Below are 17,738 nucleotides of genomic sequence, written 5' to 3'. Positions count from 1 at the left end.
GCCATAGTGAAACATCTCATCCTTGATGTTTCCCTCCCCCTTCCTCTCTGAAATCAATAAAAGTTTAAGTATATTTTTATTGATTAAATATATATATTTTTAATTAAATCTTTATTGTTCAGATTATTACATTTGTTCCTCTTTTTCCCCCCCCATAACTCCCCTCCTCCCAGTTCCCGCCCCACCCTCCGCCCTCACTCCCCACCCACTGTCCTCATCCATAGGTGCACGATTTTTGTCCAGTCTCTTCCCCCATCTCCCACACCTCTTTCCCCCCCAAGAATAGTCCATTCCCTTTCTATGTCCCTGATTCTATTATGATCACCAGTTCATTCTGTTCATCAGATTATTTATTCACTTGATTCTTAGATTCACTTGTTGATAGATGCATATTTGTTGTTCATAATTTGTATCTTTACCTTTTTCTTCCTCTTCCTCTTCTTAAAGGATACCTTTCAGCATTTCATATAATCCTGGTTTGGTGGTGATGAACTCCTTTAGCTTTTCCTTATCTGTGAAGCTCTTTATCTGACCTTCAGTTCTGAATGATAGCTTTGCTGGATAAAGTAATCTTGGTTGTAGGTTCTTGGTATTCATCACTTTGAATATTTCTTGCCACTCCCTTCTGGCCTGCAAAGTTTCTGTTGAGAAATCAGCTGACAGTCGTATGGGTATTCCCTTGTAGGTAACTGAGTTTCTTTCTCTTGCTGTTTTTAAGATTCTCTATCTTTTGCTCTTGGCATTTTAATTATGATGTGTCTTGGTGTGGTCCTCTTTGGATTCTTTTGTTTGGGGTTCTCTGCGCTTCTTGGACCTGTAAGTCCATTTCTTTCACCAGGTGGGGGAAGTTTTCTGTCATTATTTCTTCAAATAGGTTTTCAATATCTTGCTCTCTCTCATCTTCTGGCACCCCTATAATTCTGATGTTGGTACGCTTGAAGCTGTCCCAGAGGCTCCTTACACTATCTTCGTATTTTTGGATTCTTTTTTCATTTTGCTTTTCCGGTTGGGTGTTTTTTGCTTCCTCGCATTTCAAATCATTGACTTGATTCTTGCGCTCCTCTGGTCTGCTGTCGGGAGTCTGCATAATATTCGTTATTTCAGTCCGTGTATGCTTAATTTCTAGTTGGTTCCCCAATATAACATCGAGGGTCTCATTAGTTTTCTTGTAGATCTCATTAAGTTTATCGGCGGCTTCTAAACAGTTCTTGAGAGACCTTAAAAGTGTGGTTCTGAACTCTATATCTTCCATTGACAATTTTGTCCTGTTTTTTTGTCTCCGCATTTTGTTATGCTTCCTTGGTGCACCCCCTAGTGGTCTTTGTGCGCAGTCTTATAGGTAAACCTTGATTGTTGTAGCTAATACCAGGGAGGGTTTGACCTCCAGGCCAAGTGGCTATGAGAATCAGCTGTGTCTGCAGTGAGAGAACTTCTGTCCTCTAGGGAGGTGCTAATCTAGCCTTTGCCTGAGGCTATCCGGCAAATGCCTCTGTGCAGGGCTTGGGCGGGGCGGGTCGCACAGGATCAACAGGGTGGGCCGGAGAGAGCAGTTATGGCGGCTCTCAGTCCTGTCCCCAGGGGCTCTGCCTCTCTGAGTCCCAGCACCCGCTGCAAAGCTCGGAGAGAAAGCTGCACTCGCTCTGACCGAAGCCAGACAGTCCCGCTTCTCCCGTTTGAGTCTGGGTCCCTAAAGACTCGGCTGTATCTGGAGCTCAGAGTGTGCGACTCCCTCCCGATTGAAAACGCCAACCGCGCCCTCCGCCGCCAGCCCGCTCGGCGCACTCAGCACCTCAGAATTTGACTTCAGCACTGCGCCTCCTCTGAGTGTCGGTATGCGTTTCTCTTTCCTCCTAGTTGTAGGACTTCCACTCAGCCAGCGTTCCTGTGGTTCTGGGTGATTTCCGTTCCATTTTTTAGTTTCACTTTTGAAGTAGTTGTTCAAGGCAGCAAACTCCGGCGTTAACCTATGCCGCCATCTTGGTTCTCCTGATTAAATATATTTTTATTGGATAATGTTACACTGCTTCATCACAGAACTCATCACCATTCATTCTATCAACTTTCCAAAATCATGGCCTGCACATAAATCAGATAGAGGCTTACTCAAAGGTTCCTGTAATATGAGAAAACACTAACTTCAGTGAAAGACAACTGGAAGTATATTATCATAATCATAAATGTTTTGTTTGAAAGTTACTGAGAGTCAACCTTAAAAGTTCTCATCACAAGAGAAAAAATTCTGTAACTGTTGATGTTGACTTACTGTGCCAATCATTTTGCAATATATACAAATATTGAATCATTACATTGTACACCTAAGACTGATGTATGTCAATTATACCTAAAAAAATAAAATAAAATTCTTAAAAAACAAAAAACCACATTTATGAGTCTAGATTAGAGTGAAGAATAATTTATATTTAATATAAAAAAGCAACAATGGAATAAAAAGAAACAAATAGAACATCCATCTGAAGGAACCTAAAGAAAATAACAATGAAAGTATAAAAAGAGGTAGAAATAGCCCTAACTGGTTTGGCTCAGGGTCTTGGGTTCGATTTTGGTCAAGGTCACATGCCCAGGTTGTGGGCTCAATCCCCAGTGTGGGCCATACAGGAGGCAGCTGATCAATGATTCTCTCTCATCACTGATGTTTGTATCTCTCCCTCTCCCTTCCTCTCTGAAATCAATAAAAATATATTTAAAAAAAGAATGTCAAATTCAAAACGCATGAAGTCTCTATCCCCAAGAATTGAAAGAGATATTAATATTCTAAATAATGTTCATCACAACATTATTAACAATAGCCAAAAAGTGGGAATAACCCAAGTGTCCATTGATGGATTAATGAATAAACAAAATGTATCCTATATAATAAAAGGCTAATATGCAAATCAACCAAACAGCAGGACAACCAGTCACTATGACATGCACTGACCACCAGAGGGCAGACGCTTAATGCAGGAGCTGCCCCCTAGTGGTCAGTGCGCTTCCACAGCGGGAGCACTGCTCAGCCAGAAGCCCAGAAGCAGGGCTCAGGTTGGTGCGGGCAGCAGCAGTAGCTGGAGCCTCTCCCGCCTCTACAGCAGTGCTAAGGAGCAGTGCTAAGGATGTGTGACTGACAGTTTAGGCCAGCTCCCTGCGGGGAGTAGGGGGCTGTCAGACATCCCCCAAGGGCTCCAGGACTGTAAGAGGGTGCAGGCCGGGCTGAGGGGACCCCCTCCCACCCCCAGTGCACAAATCTTGTGTACCAGGCCTCTAGTATACATACAATGAAATACTTTCTGGCTTTAAATAGGAAGAACATTCCAACACATGGTACACCATGAACTGGTTTTAAGGACAGCATGCTAAGTGAAATAAGCCAATCACAAAAGGACAAATATTCTATGATTCCATTCATGTAAAGTAGTTAGCCAAAATCATAAGGGTCAGAGAACAAAATGATGGTTATTAAAGGTTGGGGGAAAGGAGCTTGGGGAGTTATTTAATGGGTATAGATCAGGGGTGGGCAACCTTTTTGGGAGTGTGTGTCAAAACCAGCAAAATCTCTGACTCAAAATTCTGCGTGCCAACGCTAAGTTTTTGAGAACATGTTACGCCTACTTGATATCTCTTAAGGTGTACGTATGTGAAGAACCTTGAAGAAATAATAAAATTCATTCGAGCAACAAAAACACAGTATATGATGATGAAAAATACATTTTAAAAATATATTTTATTGATTTTTTGCAGAGAGGAAGGGAGAGGGATAGAGAGTTAGAAACATCGATGAGAGAGAAACATCGATCAGCTGCCTCCTGCACATCTCCCACTGGGGATGTGCTGCAACCAAGGTACATGCCCTTGACTGGAATTGAACCTGGGACCTTTCAGTCCGCAGGCCGATGCTCTATCCACTGAGCCAAACCAGTTAGGGCAATACATTTATTTTTTAATGTATACATGTACACTGATAGTCCCACAGAAAACTTTATGACTCCGTTTGATATTATCAGTGGGACTTTTGCTGCTGCATCACTGATGACAGAGATTTTACATCAGGTTTATGTTTCATGACCTTCAGAGATATGCACGAGCTACTACTTTCATCTGTCAGGCTACTCCTATTACAAGACTTAACAAAATTCATCACTGAGAACAAAGATTCAAAAGCGCATGTGGATGAAAACATGGAGAGTAATGCTGTTGCAAAGTTTTTTAAACAGAAAAAATTTTCTGGAATGGCATTCCAAGTCCTCAATAGTTTGTTTACAACACTATTGAAATTGCTCTTCCCCTCTCTTGTCAGTCCATGTCTATGGTCTTTAAGATAACTTGTTATGTAAAATTATTTATTTATCTAAGATGCACCTACACTGAATTTATCTGAAAAATAAAAAGTTGATATTAAGAAAAAAATTGTAAATGGAAGATTATAAGAGAGAGTTTCGCGTGCCAGTAAAAGTTACTGGCGTGCCATGTTTGGCATGCGTGCCAGGGGTTGCCCACCCCTGGTATAGAGTTTCAGTTTTACTAGATGAAAAGAGTTTCTGTAAATGTACTTAACACTACTGAACTGTACATTAAAAATAGTTTAAAAGGTATATTTTATATATTTTTGCCATAATGAAAAAACAGGTGTATAACCTACATGAGTAATAGGTTACTCCACACACACCAATATCCCCACTTCAAAGATGCAACCTCCTCCTCAACCCTCCGCAATGGAGTTCACTCAGCCCCAGCTGCCCACCCCACAGCCTCGGACAGGCCCTGGGGGGGTGGGAAGTGGGTGTCCTGAAGTTTATATCACACTCCACAGTCCCCCACGCCAGCCTGGGAGGGGAGGCCTATGTTTCCAAGCCTCACCCTCCAAGTTTGCTTTAACTTGGCTTCTTAATGGCGGGGTGACCAGTGAGTCTTTTCTATCTACGCCTTTGGCGCCCTTTAAGTGTACAATTTAATGTCTTTTAGCAAATGTAAGAGTTGTGCAACCCTCACCACAGTCCAGTTTTAGAACATTTCACCACCCAACTTAGCCTTTCCAAGGCCCGGGATCTTCATCTATAAATGGAGATAACACGAGCAGAGTGAAAGGTTTGGAGTGGGCTGGGGTTGCGCACCTATGTCACGAGGCCATAATGTATCAAAGAATGATTTTATTCCGACCACATGCGTGCAGGTGGGCTGAGACCGAGAAAAGAGAAAAGCATCAGCGAAGAGAGGAGGGAGAGATAGGTTTTTATTAACTTTGGCTGGCTGCAAGCCGCTCTGCTGAAGTAAGGGTCTGGTCTGTCCTTGGTTTCTCCCAGGCCAGGTGTCTTCTGGTTATCTGAGCTATGCTGTGCTTAAGGCTGCAAGCTTTCTGCAAGGTATCTGCAAAGCACAGTAAGTCTTTCTCTGCCCCGTTTTATTCTCTTTAACCCTTGCACTTAGCACGCAATAGGCCACAAACAAATTTTGCCTGTTGTTTCACTGGCTGTGTTTAGATTGCTATTTATCTCACTCGCAGCCAAGCCCGCCCGCGAGTGCTTAGCGTCATCCGGGAGGGGCGGTGGGGCCGCTAGGGTTCTGTCCACTGCCCCGCCCCACGCCGACCCCCTGCGATCGCGAAATCGGGCCTCTCCAGGCGCCCTGGCTGCGTCGGGCGGCGCGGCTCCGGGCTGGATTGGTGAGGCCTGGGAGTCGCGGGCGCCTGCGCAGTGGGTAGGGCCGCGTTCGCCTCGCCGCTGAGGGAGTAACGCCGAGTGGGCCGGAGCGGGGTTCTTGGCTGCTCTGCCCCGTCGGCCGCACCATGGCGGAGGAGGAGCTGGAGGCTCTGCGGAAGCAGAGGCTGGCGGAGCTGCAGGCCAAGCACGGGGTGAGCGCGCCCGCCGCCCGTTCGGCCCGTTTTCCCGCGGGGCGCCGCCCTCGTCCGAGGTGGAGGGCGCGGCGGCTCTCGGCGCCTCGGCCGGTGCTCGGCCCGCTGGCGGAGAACCCGCGGCTGCCCCGAGGCCGTCCCGGGCCTCTCCCTGTCGCGGGGGTTTCCGGCGGCCGGCCGGCCACGTGCTCTCCCGGGTGGGTCTGGTCGGGCCTCTCTCGGGCCGGGTTGGGCTCGCCTCCAAGGCCTGGCCGGGCCGGCGTCGGCCCGAAGAGAATGTCCGGCTCCTCGGGTCTCCGCTCCTTAGCCGCGGGGTCTGGCCTGTTTCCGCTGCTGTTTCCAGCGGGATTGTTCCCAGGAATTCTGACCCCAGCAACCGACCCGCATTTGTTGCGGGTCCGGTGTGCCCGGTGCTGAGGGGACAGCGGGGAGCATCCCATCTCCTGTGACGGAGTGACGGTCTCGGGGAGGAGCCAGGCTCTGGGCACTCATCCCTTAGATAATATTCTCCAGTAAAGGCTGCAGGAAGGAGAGGGAGCAGGCTGGGTACGGGCTGGAACGCGATGGTCTCCCAGGAGGTGCCCTTGGAATCCTCAGCGCCACTCCCCCCCCCAATTATTCTTACCCATAAAATGCGGTTCCTTTGTACAGGGACTCCCCTTCCTAATGGTTGTTTGTATTCTAAAACATTCTATTAGATTGTGACTTTAGAAGCTTATCAAAACATTGATTTTTTTTTAAAATATATTTTATTGATTTTTTACAGAGAGGAAGGGAGAGAGATAGTTAGAAACATCGATGAGAGAGAATCATCGATCAGCTGCCTCCTGCACATCTCCTACTGGGGATATGCCCGCAACCCAGGTACATGCCCTTGACCTGAATCGAACCTGGGACCTCTCAGTCCGCAGGCCGACGCTCTATCCACTGAGCCAAACCGGTTTCGGCCAAAACATTGATTTTTAAAATTTGATATTTTTTTATTGATTTTAGAGGGAGAAGCATCAACTTTGTTGTTCCACTTATTTGTGCATTGCTTGATTCTTTTTTTTCTTTTAAACCTCACCCGAGGACATGCTTTTATTGATTTTAGAGCGAGAGGAAGGGGCTGGGGAGAGAAAAACATCGATGTTTGGCTCCGACCTGGGATCAAACCTGCAACCTAGGTTATGTGCCCTTGACTCGAATTGAACTTGCAACCTTTTTTTTGTTAATCGTCACCCGAGGATATATATATATATTTTAAATTAAATCTTTATTGTTCAGATTATTACAGTTGTCCCTCTTTTTTTCCCTCCATAGCTCTCCTCCACCCAGTTCCCACCCCACCCTCTGCCCTTACCCCTCCCACTGTCCTCATCCATAGGTGTACAATTTTTGTCCAGTCTCTTCCTGCATCCCCCACATCCCTCCCCCCCCCCCCCCCCAAGAATTGTCAGTCCACTCCCTTTCTATGCCCCTGGTTCTATTATATTCACCAGTTTACTCTGTTCATCAGATTTTTTATTCACTTGATTATTAGATTCACTTGTTGATAGATATGTATTTGCTGTTCATAATTTTTATCTTTACCTTTTTCTTCTTCCTCCTCTTAAAGGATACTTTTCAGCATTTCATATAATACTGGTTTGGTGGTGATGAACTCCTTTAGCTTTTTCTTATCTGTGAAGCTCTTTATCTGACCTTCAATTCTGAATGATAGCTTTGCTGGATAAAGTAATCTTGGTTGTAGGTTCTTGGTATTCATCACTTTGACTATTTCTTGCCACTCCCTTCTGGCCTGCAAAGTTTCTGTTGAGAAATCAGCTGACAGTCCTATGGGTACTCCCTTGTAGGTAACTGACTGTCTTTCTCTTGCTGCTTTTAAGATTCTTTCTTTGTCTTTTGCTCTTGGCATTTTAATTATGATGTGTCATGGTGTGGTCCTCTTTGGATTCCATTTGTTTGGGGTTCTCTGTGCTTCCTGGACTTGTAAGTCTATTTCTTTCACCAGGTAGGGGAAGTTTTCTGTCATTATTTCTTCAAATAGGTTTTCAATATCTTGCTCTCTCTCTTCTTCTGGCACCCCTATAATTCTGATGTTGGTACGCTTGAAGCTGTCCCAGAGGCTCCTTACACTATCTTCATATTTTTGGATTCTTTTTTCTTTTTGCTTTTCTGTTTGGGTATTTTTTGCTTCTTCGTATTTCAAATCTTTGACTTGATTCTTGGGATCCTCTTGTCTGTTGTTGGATCACTGTATATTATTCTTTTTTTTTAAATTTTTTTTTTAATTTTAAATATATTTTATTGATTTTTTACAGAGAGGAAGGGAGAGAGATAGAGAGTTAGAAACATCGATCAGCTGCCTCCTGCACATCTCCCACCGGGAATGTGCCCGCAACCAAGGTCCATGCCCTTGACCGGAATCGGACCTGGGACCCCTCAGTCCGCAGGCCGACGCTCCATCCACTGAGCCAAACTGGCTTCGGCTGTATATTATTCTTTATTTCAGTCAGTGTATGCTTAATTTCTAGTTGGTCTTTTTTCATATCCTCCAGGGTCTCACTAAATTTATTGGCGGTTTCTAGAAAATTCTTGAAAAACCTTATAAGTTTGGTTTTGAACTCTATATCCAGTAGTTTGCTTTCCTCCATTTCTGTCATTTGTGACCTGTTTCTTTGTCTCTGCATTTTTTATGCTTTCCTGTTTTGGTAGAGTGGCTTTGTGTGCTAGGTGTCCTGTGGGGCCCAGTGGCTCAGCCTCCCCAATTACCTGGGGTGGACACTCTTGGTGCACCCCTTTGTGGGCTTTGTGCACAGTCTTGTTGTAGTTAAGCCTTGATTGTTGTAGGTATCACTGGGAGGAATTGACCTCCAGGCCAGTTGGCTGTGAGAATCAGCTGTGTCTACAGTGGGAGAACTTCTGTGCTGAAGACACCCTTCTGGGGCAAGACTTGCTTCAGTGAGGCTTTGGTGCCCACTGAGTCTGCCCCCTGAGTGTGTCCCTTATGGATCTGAGGAGTTGTAATTGGATGGTCCCACTCTGATCACTGGGTACACTGGCTCTTGGATCTAAGGAGGTGCTAATTTAGCCTCTGCCTGAGGCTACCCAGCAGGAGCTACGAAGCGATCTGCAGATTCCCCTTCCTTTTTTGGGGGGTTTGGAGGTGCCCAGATGAGTCCCAGCTGTGAAGCAATGCAAGCTGCTGTGGGGCCTTGGGCCTTCTCTTGGAAGTTCTGGGTCTCTCTGACCCAGCTGCAGTTTGTTAGGTAATTTTCAGATTGCAAAGGGCCAGGGCATTCGTATGCAAAAGCCTCTGCCGAAGCCTGGGTGGGGCGGGGTCTCAGGGAATCCACAGGGTGGAGCAAGCAGCTATGGCTGATCCTCAGCCCTGCCCTAAGGGGCCCCGCGTCTCAGTGTCCCGGTAATTGCTGCAAGCACCTCTGAGAGAAAGCCGCCCTCAAGTTCTGAGTTTTGCCCGCTGCCAGGCTGCCAGACAGTCCAGTTTCTCCCCATATGAGTCTGGGTCCCCAGAGACTTCCCGGAACTGGAGTTCAGAGGAGTCGGGAGCTTGTGACTCCCTCCCGATTCAAAAAGACAGCTGCGTCCTCGGGTGCCAGCCCCTTTCCGCGCGCTAGAGCCTCTACATTTTACTTTTGCAGCTCCTCTGAGTCTCAGTGTGCTTTTCTCTTTCCTTCTAGTTGTAGAATTTCCACTCAGCCAGCCTTCCTGTAGTTCTGGATGATGTCCATTTTGTCTTTTCGTTGTATTTTTGAAGTTGTTGTGGGAGGCAGCAATTTCCGGTGTTTACCTATGCCGCCATCTTGGTTTCTCCCACCCAAGGATATTTTTTGCACTGATTTTTAGGGAGAGGGAAAGAGAGAGAAACATGGATGTGAGAGAAACACATCGATTGGTTGCCTCCTGCAACCGATTAGGTGCCCTTGACCGGAATCCAACCAGGGACCCTGGGTCCCTAGCCGATGCTCTGTTCACAGGGCCAAACCGGCTAGGGCTTCGTAAGTGGAAGCTATCCCACTGACTTCTTGGAGGCCCAGCTTTTAATTATTTGGCAATAAGTTGATTGCTACCTCTGCAGGAGCCTATTAGTTATCAGAAACAGGACAGAATAATTTGTATTTTTCCTCTGTGCAGTTACTCAACTAAAAGATAAAATTGTATTTTCAGGATCCTGGCGATGCAGCACAACAGGAAGCAAAGCACAGGTATGGGCTGGCGGTCTGAAGGGTGGTTTCGCCATATGCTTTTTTACTTTAGTTTTTTTTAATAGTGTTTTAATCTAAGTTTCTCCTGGAATAGTGATTTTTCATAAACCATCGGGGTATTTGTTATTAATTTGAGAGTTTAAATGTCTAGAATCTCACAGCACTTACTACCTCATTAATACAATTACTGGTTGATGTTTGTTTCTCTGCTAAAGTGTGATCTCCATAAAATGAGTATAATACTAGGACTATGTCATGGGGATGTTGTGAGGGTTACAGAGGTCCAGTACCTTGCATTTAGTAAATGCTAGATAAATATTAACTGTTAATTTTATCCCAGCGCCCGGCATGTTTATTGAATGGTTAGTTATCCCATCATGCTACCTTTTTTCTAACTGTGATGAAAGAACACAAGATAAAATTTACCATAATAACCATTTGTAAGTGTATGAGAATAATGTTATATTCTCATAGTGTGCAGCAGATCTCTAGAACATTTTCATCTTGCAAAACTGAAACTCTATACTTATTGAACAACTCCCCATTTCCCCCTCCCTCCCTCATGCCACCTTTTAACTCATTCAGCAAATATTTATTGAGCACCTGTTCTAGGTCAGGCACTATGGTGGGTCTTTGGAAACAGGCAAGGCAGAGAAGGTTCCTGCCCATACATGGCTTATTTTAGTGGGAAGAGAGTTGGTAAGCACCTGGGGTAGTGCTAAGAAGAAAATGAAACTGTGAATTCCATTGATTATAAGATGGACCTTTTTTCACATTTTAACATATCTGGAATTGGGGTGATTTTCATAATCGATCACTATTGTCCTGGATTCTTCCAGAGGATTTACTTTTGCTTCTGCTACCACTTGGGTATATTTCTGATCTGAGACATCTTAAAATTCTGTGCTTAGGGTTCTCACTCCCTCCCTCCACCTTGATAATGTGAATTCAGACAGCAAACTTGCATGACTAAAGCTTGACGTTCAAATTCTCAAAGGAATTTTTTTCTTCACTCATGGTCAAGTTTGATGCATGCATCCTTACTTGCAGTCCCTTTCTGCATGGCAGGCTTATTTCTTGTTTACCTTGTATGTGGTTGTTGCTCTTTGGTGCCCGAGCTTCGAGTGTGGAGTTTCCTATTAGACTCTTCATCTAGGGTGTTTTTTTGTTCTTACAAGTACATAACACTATGGTCCATCTTACAATCAGTGGTATCTTAGATTCAGTGAAATATAGTAACAGTAGTTTACTGCAGGGTTGAATTGAAGTACTCAGGTGCAATAAGGAAATGCCCCACGGAAGTGGGCTTCAAGTTGTGTTCATGAACCCGAGGGCTCCTCCGATGGGGCAGGTAGTGGCACAGCCAGCCCCAGCTCCCCCTCAGTTCAATTAAAGAATTTCTGCTTTTGTCTGCGTTGAGTATTAAGTTCCTTGAAGGACTCATTTAAAAAAATTTGCTGCTACCTAAAGTTTGAAACCACTGTCCTATGAACATGAACTAGTTTCTACTTGTATAAGTAGGAGTGTAAGGATAGTTGCGGAGTTATAATTTCACTCTCCCTCCTCACCCAAACACGTATAACTGAGAGTCTTGAAATATGGGAGTTGGTTCTAGCTTGGCCACATCTACTTGTAGCTTCCCTAGATATCTCAGCTTTTTTTTTTTTTTTTAATTGTTCTTTTTTAATGTTTTTGTTGATTTCAGAGAGAGGGAGAAAGAGAGAGGTAGAAACATCAGTGATAAGAGGATCATTGATTGGCTGCCTTCTGCATGTGCCCTGACCGGAAATTGAACCTTGAACTCCTGCTTCATTGGTCAATGCTCAGTCACTGAACCACACTGGCAAGGGGGTGTCAGCTTCTTCATCCGTTAAGATAATTACACGGATTAATCATTTGGTCCTTTAATTGTTGGAAATCTCACTACAGATTTCTAGCACTTCTCTCACACTAAATACATAATACATGTTGGTCATGGTGGTTGAACTGAAACTCCACCATGAATTATGAAAATGTAAGGTTTTATCTTTCAATTTGGTAGGTTTACACCCACAATATAAAGCTGGCTTTTGAAGGCAAGAGTGGATTCTTCAGTAATAATAGCTGTTACCATCCATACAGCACCTACTATAGTGCAATCTATGCATGCAGTCCCCTTCCACCTTGGGAAATGTATTAAGTGAGTTACATTTTCGTCTGTTCAATAGGAATGCTGACAGCGTAGTTTTAATTTTGCTTGACTTTTTTTTTGTTATAGAGAAGCAGAAATGAGAAACAGTATCTTAGCCCAAGTTCTGGATCAGTCAGCCCGGGCCCGGTGTAAGCATCTTCAGTTTCTTTTAAGTTATTTCATAAAATTGGCTTGGGTTAGTTGAATGGGAAGATATGAAATTATTGCTATCTGTAGATTAAATATTTAACCTATAAACACTTAAAATACCGATATTTGTAAGAAATGTGCAGTTTGTAAACCTAAAGAAATGGACTTAAATTATTAAATGTACCTGCGTGGTTCTCTCCTATCAAGGAGATAATTTCCCAAGTGCTTATTAGGTAAAATATATAGACAACAAGTCTTAAGTCAATTACAAAGTGTTGCTGATAGTTGACATATGTGATAGGATATTGAGGGGCTTATTTATTTATTTATTTTTGGAGTTCTTCTTTTTTTAAAATATATTTTATTGATTTTTTTACAGAGAGGAAGGGAGAAAGGGATAGAGAGTTAGAAACATTGATAGCTGCCTCCTGCACACTCCCTACCGGGGCTGTGCCCGCAACCAAGGTACATGCCCTTGACCGGAATCGAACTTGGGACCCTTGAGTCCGCAGGCTGACACTCTATCCACTGAGCCAAACCGGTTAGGGCTGGAGTTCTTTTTTAAACAAATATGTTTTTATTGATTTTAGAGGGAGAGGGATAGAGAGATTGAAACATTAATCAGCTGCCTCCAGCGCGCCTCCTGGGGATGGAGCCCCACAACGTGGGCATGTGCTCTGACCGGGAGTAGAACCAGTGACCTCTGGGTTCAGATCTTGGTTCATGGGTTGACGCTCAACCTCTGAACCACACTGGCCAGGCTTAGTTCTTTTTTCAAGTTAATTTTGCCTGGCTGGCATGGCTGGTTGAGCATGGACCTATGAACCAGGAGGTCACAGTTCAATTCCCAGTCAGGGCACACACCCGGTTTTCAGGCTCCATCCTCAATGTGGGGCATGTAGGAGGCAGCCAATCAATGATTCTCATCATTGATGTTTCTGTCTCTCTCTCCCGGGTCTCCCCCCCTTCCTCTCTGAAATCAATAAAAATATATTAAAACAAAAAAGAAAACTTTATTTAAAAAAAAATTTAATTTTATTTTTTCCATCGCCATTTATCCTTCTATGGTTTGAGAGATTTATTGTATTCTCCATTTTAGTTAATAATTTTTCATATTTAAAAACCGAAGAGAAAACCATGTAGAACAAATGAACCAATTGGAGTGAACTAGTATCTTCTTGAAGCCTAGCTTAGAATAGGCAGTCTTATATAGATACTGATTATATCTGTAGTAATATGTAACACATTTTCCAGAGTGCAATCATACATATTTTTAAAAAGCATGGGGCTTAAGAAAAATTAAAAAAAAAAAAAAGGCAAAAAAAAAAAAAGCATGGGCTTATTCTCTGAGAACCCAAATTTAATCTTGGCTCTGCCACTACTTCTGTGTGGCCTTGACATGGCTGAACTTTAGTTTCCTCATTTTTAAGAGGGTAACAATACCTCCTGCCACCCCTACCTTGCTAATTTCAAGACATAAATAAGTCTGTGAAGTGCTTTGGAAATGTTGGTGTTTATTTTTGTTACAATATAAGTGCATTTAGTCTTGACTTTTTTTGTGTTTTTTTTCTTTTTAGTAAGTAACTTAGCACTTGTAAAACCCGAAAAAACTAAAGGAGTAGAGAATTACCTTATACAGATGGCAAGATATGGACAACTAAATGGGAAGGTAAGCTTAGGACTGTCTTGAGGTAGTTTTACCTGTTGTTGTCTCCTTTATCCAAACATGTCTTCAAAAGGTGAATTTCGCTGTGGTCAGGTAGCTCAGTTGGTTAGAGCACCATCCTGATATGTCAAGGTTGTGGGTTCAATCCCTGGTCAGGGTACATACAAGAATCAACCATTGACTGTATAATAAGTGGAACAACAAATCGATGTTTCTCTCTCTCTCTCTTCCTCTCTCATCTCCTCTTCCCCCCCTCTAAAAATCAGTTTTAAAAAGGCCAGTTTCATCTTCTGGTTACAGAAATCTTGTTGACTATTTTCTATTTATGTTTAAATACGATTTTATTGACTTTTAGAGAGAGGAAGGAGGAGGGAGGGAGACAGAGAGAGAGATCAGTGTGAGAGAGAAATAGAATCATACCTTTCGGTGCATGGATGACACTCAACCGAGCCACATCGGCCAAGGCTCTTTTTTTAAAAAATATGTGTTTATTGATTTCTTTAGAGAAAAAAAATGATGTGAGAAAGATACATTGATTGGTTGCATTCCATAAGCACTCTGACTGGGGATCAAACCCCCAACTTGGGTATGTGCCCTGACATGGAATCCAACAGGTGACCTTTTCGATGTATGGGACAACACTCAACCAACTGAGTCACCCAGCCAGGGCTTGTTGACTATTTCAAGGAGAGGACATTTTTCATCAGTTTTGAGAGAGAGAGAAAGAGAGAGAGAGACAGACACACACACACATCATCAACCGGTTGCTTTCCATACATACCCAGACTGGGGATTGGACCGGCAACCTAGGCATGTGCTCTGACTGGGAATCCTGAGTCCTCTTGGTGCATAGGAGGATGCCCTGACCAACTGAGAGAGCCACATTGGCCAGGCCTCAAAGAAGGAATTTTTAAAGGTGAGAATAGTTGGATCTACCATCAATCCTAAAAGATATCCTAATTGTGGGCCTGATCCCTAGTAGGGGGTGTGCAGGAGGCAGCCGATCAATGATTCATTCTCATCATTGGTGTTTCCTAAGATCCTCTGCTTCTTTTCTTTCCTGACATTGTTGTGGAACCTTGTTGGTGTCTGTGTGACCCAATGACTATCAGGGTTAGCTGGCTTAAATTGCTTCTATTCTGGAAACAAGGTTTCTCAATAATACAAATTAAGTCAGGTAGGTCAGTTGTTTGGAACATTGTCCCTATATGCCAAGGATGCCAGTTTGATTCCCACAGGTTCAATTCCAGGACAAGGCAAATATGAGAATCAACAGGAATGCATAAATAAGTGGAACAACAAAATCGATGTTTCTCTCTCTTCTTCTCTCATATCAATTTAAAAAAGAAAAACTGATACACTACTAGTATAGGTAGACATTAAACTTGTTTTGCAAATTGAGGAGGTGCTAAAATTCTGGTTATTATGTGTGTTGCAAGACTGTCCTTCAGGATGCAGATGCACCCCGTGTGCACTGGGAAGCCCTCTGTTGCCACCACAGCCTGCACGGATCAGTCCTACCCTGAACCCGTTACTCTGAGAAAGGTGTGTGGAAGAGACAATGACTGGTTCATCCTTTTTGAATGACTTATCTGCTGCATTTAAGCTTCTCAGGGTCTCAAGAGCAGAGTCAGTGTGTCTCTTTCATTGACACAATAGAGGGTTGTAGGTGGCTGTTTATGTCTGCTAGTGGTGATAAAGGTGTTCTTTTTTTTTTTTTTTTTTTTTTAAATATATTTTTATTGATTTTTTTACAGAGAGGAAGAGAGAGAGAGATAGAGAGTCAGAAACATCGATGAGAGAGAAACATCGACCAGCCGCCTCCTGCACATCCCCCACCGGGAATGTGCCCGCAACCCAGGTACATGCCCTTGACCGGAATCGAACCTGGGACCTTTCAGTCCGCAGGCCGACGCTCTATCCACTGAGCCAAACCGGTTTCGGCAAAAAGGTGTTCTTTTTAAAAAATATATATTTTTATTGATTTCAGAGAGGAAGGGAGAGGCGGGGAGAGAAACATCAATGATGAGAATGAATCATTGATTGGCTGCCTCTTGCACGCTCCCTACTGGGGATCAAGCACGCCACCCAGGCATGTGCCCTTGACAGGAATTGAACTGGGACCCTTCAGTCTGCAGGCTGACGGCTCTATCCACTGAGCTAAACAAGCTAGGGTGATAAAGGTGTTCTTAAATACCTGTTTACTTTGGATTTTTCTTTCTTTTTTTTATTAAAATATATTTTTATTGATATCAGAGAGGAAGGGAGAGGGGGAGAGAGAAACACCAATGATGAGAATGAATCATTGATCGGCTGCCTCCTGCACACCCCCTACTAGGGATCAAGCCCACAACCTGGGCATGTGCCCTTGACTGGAATTGAACCCAGGACCCTTGAGTTCACAGGCCAACGCTCTATCCACTGAGCCAAACGAGCTAGGGCAAATTGGATTTTTCTGAGGATGTTAATTGATGGATACTTTCCCCCCTCCTCAAATGCCTAGCAGAGCAAATTCTAATACAAAAACTAATACAGGTATACCTCGGAGATATTTCAAGGTCGGTTCCAGGCTACTGCAATAAAGCTAGTCATAATCTTTTTGCTGGAGGGTCTTGCCTTCATTTTGTAAAATATGCAACATGTTCTGTGAAGTGCAATAATGGGAGGCACAATAAAACGAGGTCTTCCTATAGTTATAACTGGTAGTTGCAACCTCTTGTCCCACCTCTCTTCCCTCTTGACCTCTACCTCCACACCCCAGAAAGACTAAAATGATTCAATCTCCTGAGGTCAATTCTTTGTTTACAAAAAGTACTGTTTTTCTTTCTGGTTATCCTAGGTAACAGAACAAGGTTTAATAGAAATCCTTGAAAAAGTAAGCCAACAAACAGAAAAGAAAACCACAGTTAAAGTAAGTTTCCCCAAATGCATATGGCAGAAGAGAAAGATTGGTATTTTAAATGTGTCGACTATACACCTACTGTATCAAAATATGTTTCAGCCCATAGACATTTCCATTTTGTAACACATGGAAGTTTGGGGAGCAGGGCTTGCATATATTGAGGGGTCTAATTTTTAAGGCTCTTGTTTCATTGTTCCCCCTCCCCTTATATCTAAAACTCTTTTAAGTTGTTCTAAAGATAGACAAAAATGTCTTGCTGTAGTAGGTAGAGATATTTCTTCTCAGAAAATCTGAGTTGTGCTTTATTAAACAGATAATAACACTTGCTTAATCTCCCTCCCCCCAGTTCAACAGAAGAAAAGTAATGGACTCTGATGAAGATGACGATTATTGAATTTAAGATGCATAGACTGGAACTTAATGGAACAATTCCAGGACAGATAATACTTGGCAGTTAAGATCTGATTGAATGTTCACTTTGTTTATTGTTTATATACCTTTAGAAAAATAAACTTGTGTAAAATAAAACAATTTGGGCAAAGTCATTTTAGTACTGTGGCTGAATCAACAGAAGATCTGCATTTTGCATTTTTCCCTTTCCTACCAAAAACTTTTAAATGTGTAGCAGCATGAATATATCCTTTGTAATTGTGACATTAGTGTTAGGGAAGAAAATGGCCATAGCAGAAATAGAAGCTGCTCGAGTAGGCTTCAATAAGAACAAAATAGCATCCAGTAATGTCATGGGAGTTAAAACCTGTGGATTAAGCTAAGTCAACTTTAATATCTAATATTTCTAA

General features: G+C 43.3%; 1 protein-coding gene across 3 annotated transcripts; it reads left to right on the top strand.

The window, feature by feature from the left end:
* Positions 1 to 5,665: 5,665 nt before the first annotated feature.
* Positions 5,666 to 17,483, top strand: PDCD5 (programmed cell death 5). Of its 3 annotated transcripts, XR_004973649.1 has the most exons (7): positions 5,666 to 5,842; positions 10,013 to 10,050; positions 12,308 to 12,369; positions 13,948 to 14,039; positions 15,476 to 15,581; positions 16,876 to 16,947; positions 17,285 to 17,483. XR_004973649.1 is itself a non-coding variant. In XM_036346332.1 (6 exons), exons 1-6 carry the CDS (start codon positions 5,777 to 5,779, stop codon positions 17,330 to 17,332), a joined length of 378 nt encoding a protein of 125 aa, XP_036202225.1. In that variant the 5' UTR covers positions 5,669 to 5,776; the 3' UTR covers positions 17,333 to 17,483. The 3 variants fall into 3 exon arrangements, 2 of the variants coding, with proteins under 2 accessions (XP_036202226.1, XP_036202225.1); XM_036346332.1 differs by lacking the exon at positions 15,476 to 15,581 and having other exon boundaries at positions 5,669 to 5,842; XM_036346333.1 differs by lacking the exons at positions 15,476 to 15,581; positions 16,876 to 16,947 and having other exon boundaries at positions 5,667 to 5,842.
* The last annotated feature ends 255 nt before the right edge of the window (positions 17,484 to 17,738 follow it).

This window comes from Myotis myotis, unplaced genomic scaffold, assembly GCF_014108235.1.
Source record: "Myotis myotis isolate mMyoMyo1 unplaced genomic scaffold, mMyoMyo1.p scaffold_m19_p_19, whole genome shotgun sequence".
Taxonomy (NCBI): Eukaryota; Metazoa; Chordata; class Mammalia; order Chiroptera; family Vespertilionidae; genus Myotis; species Myotis myotis.
The sequence above is the reverse complement of the archived record's forward strand: the minus strand, read 5'-3'. Positions and strand labels throughout refer to the sequence as shown.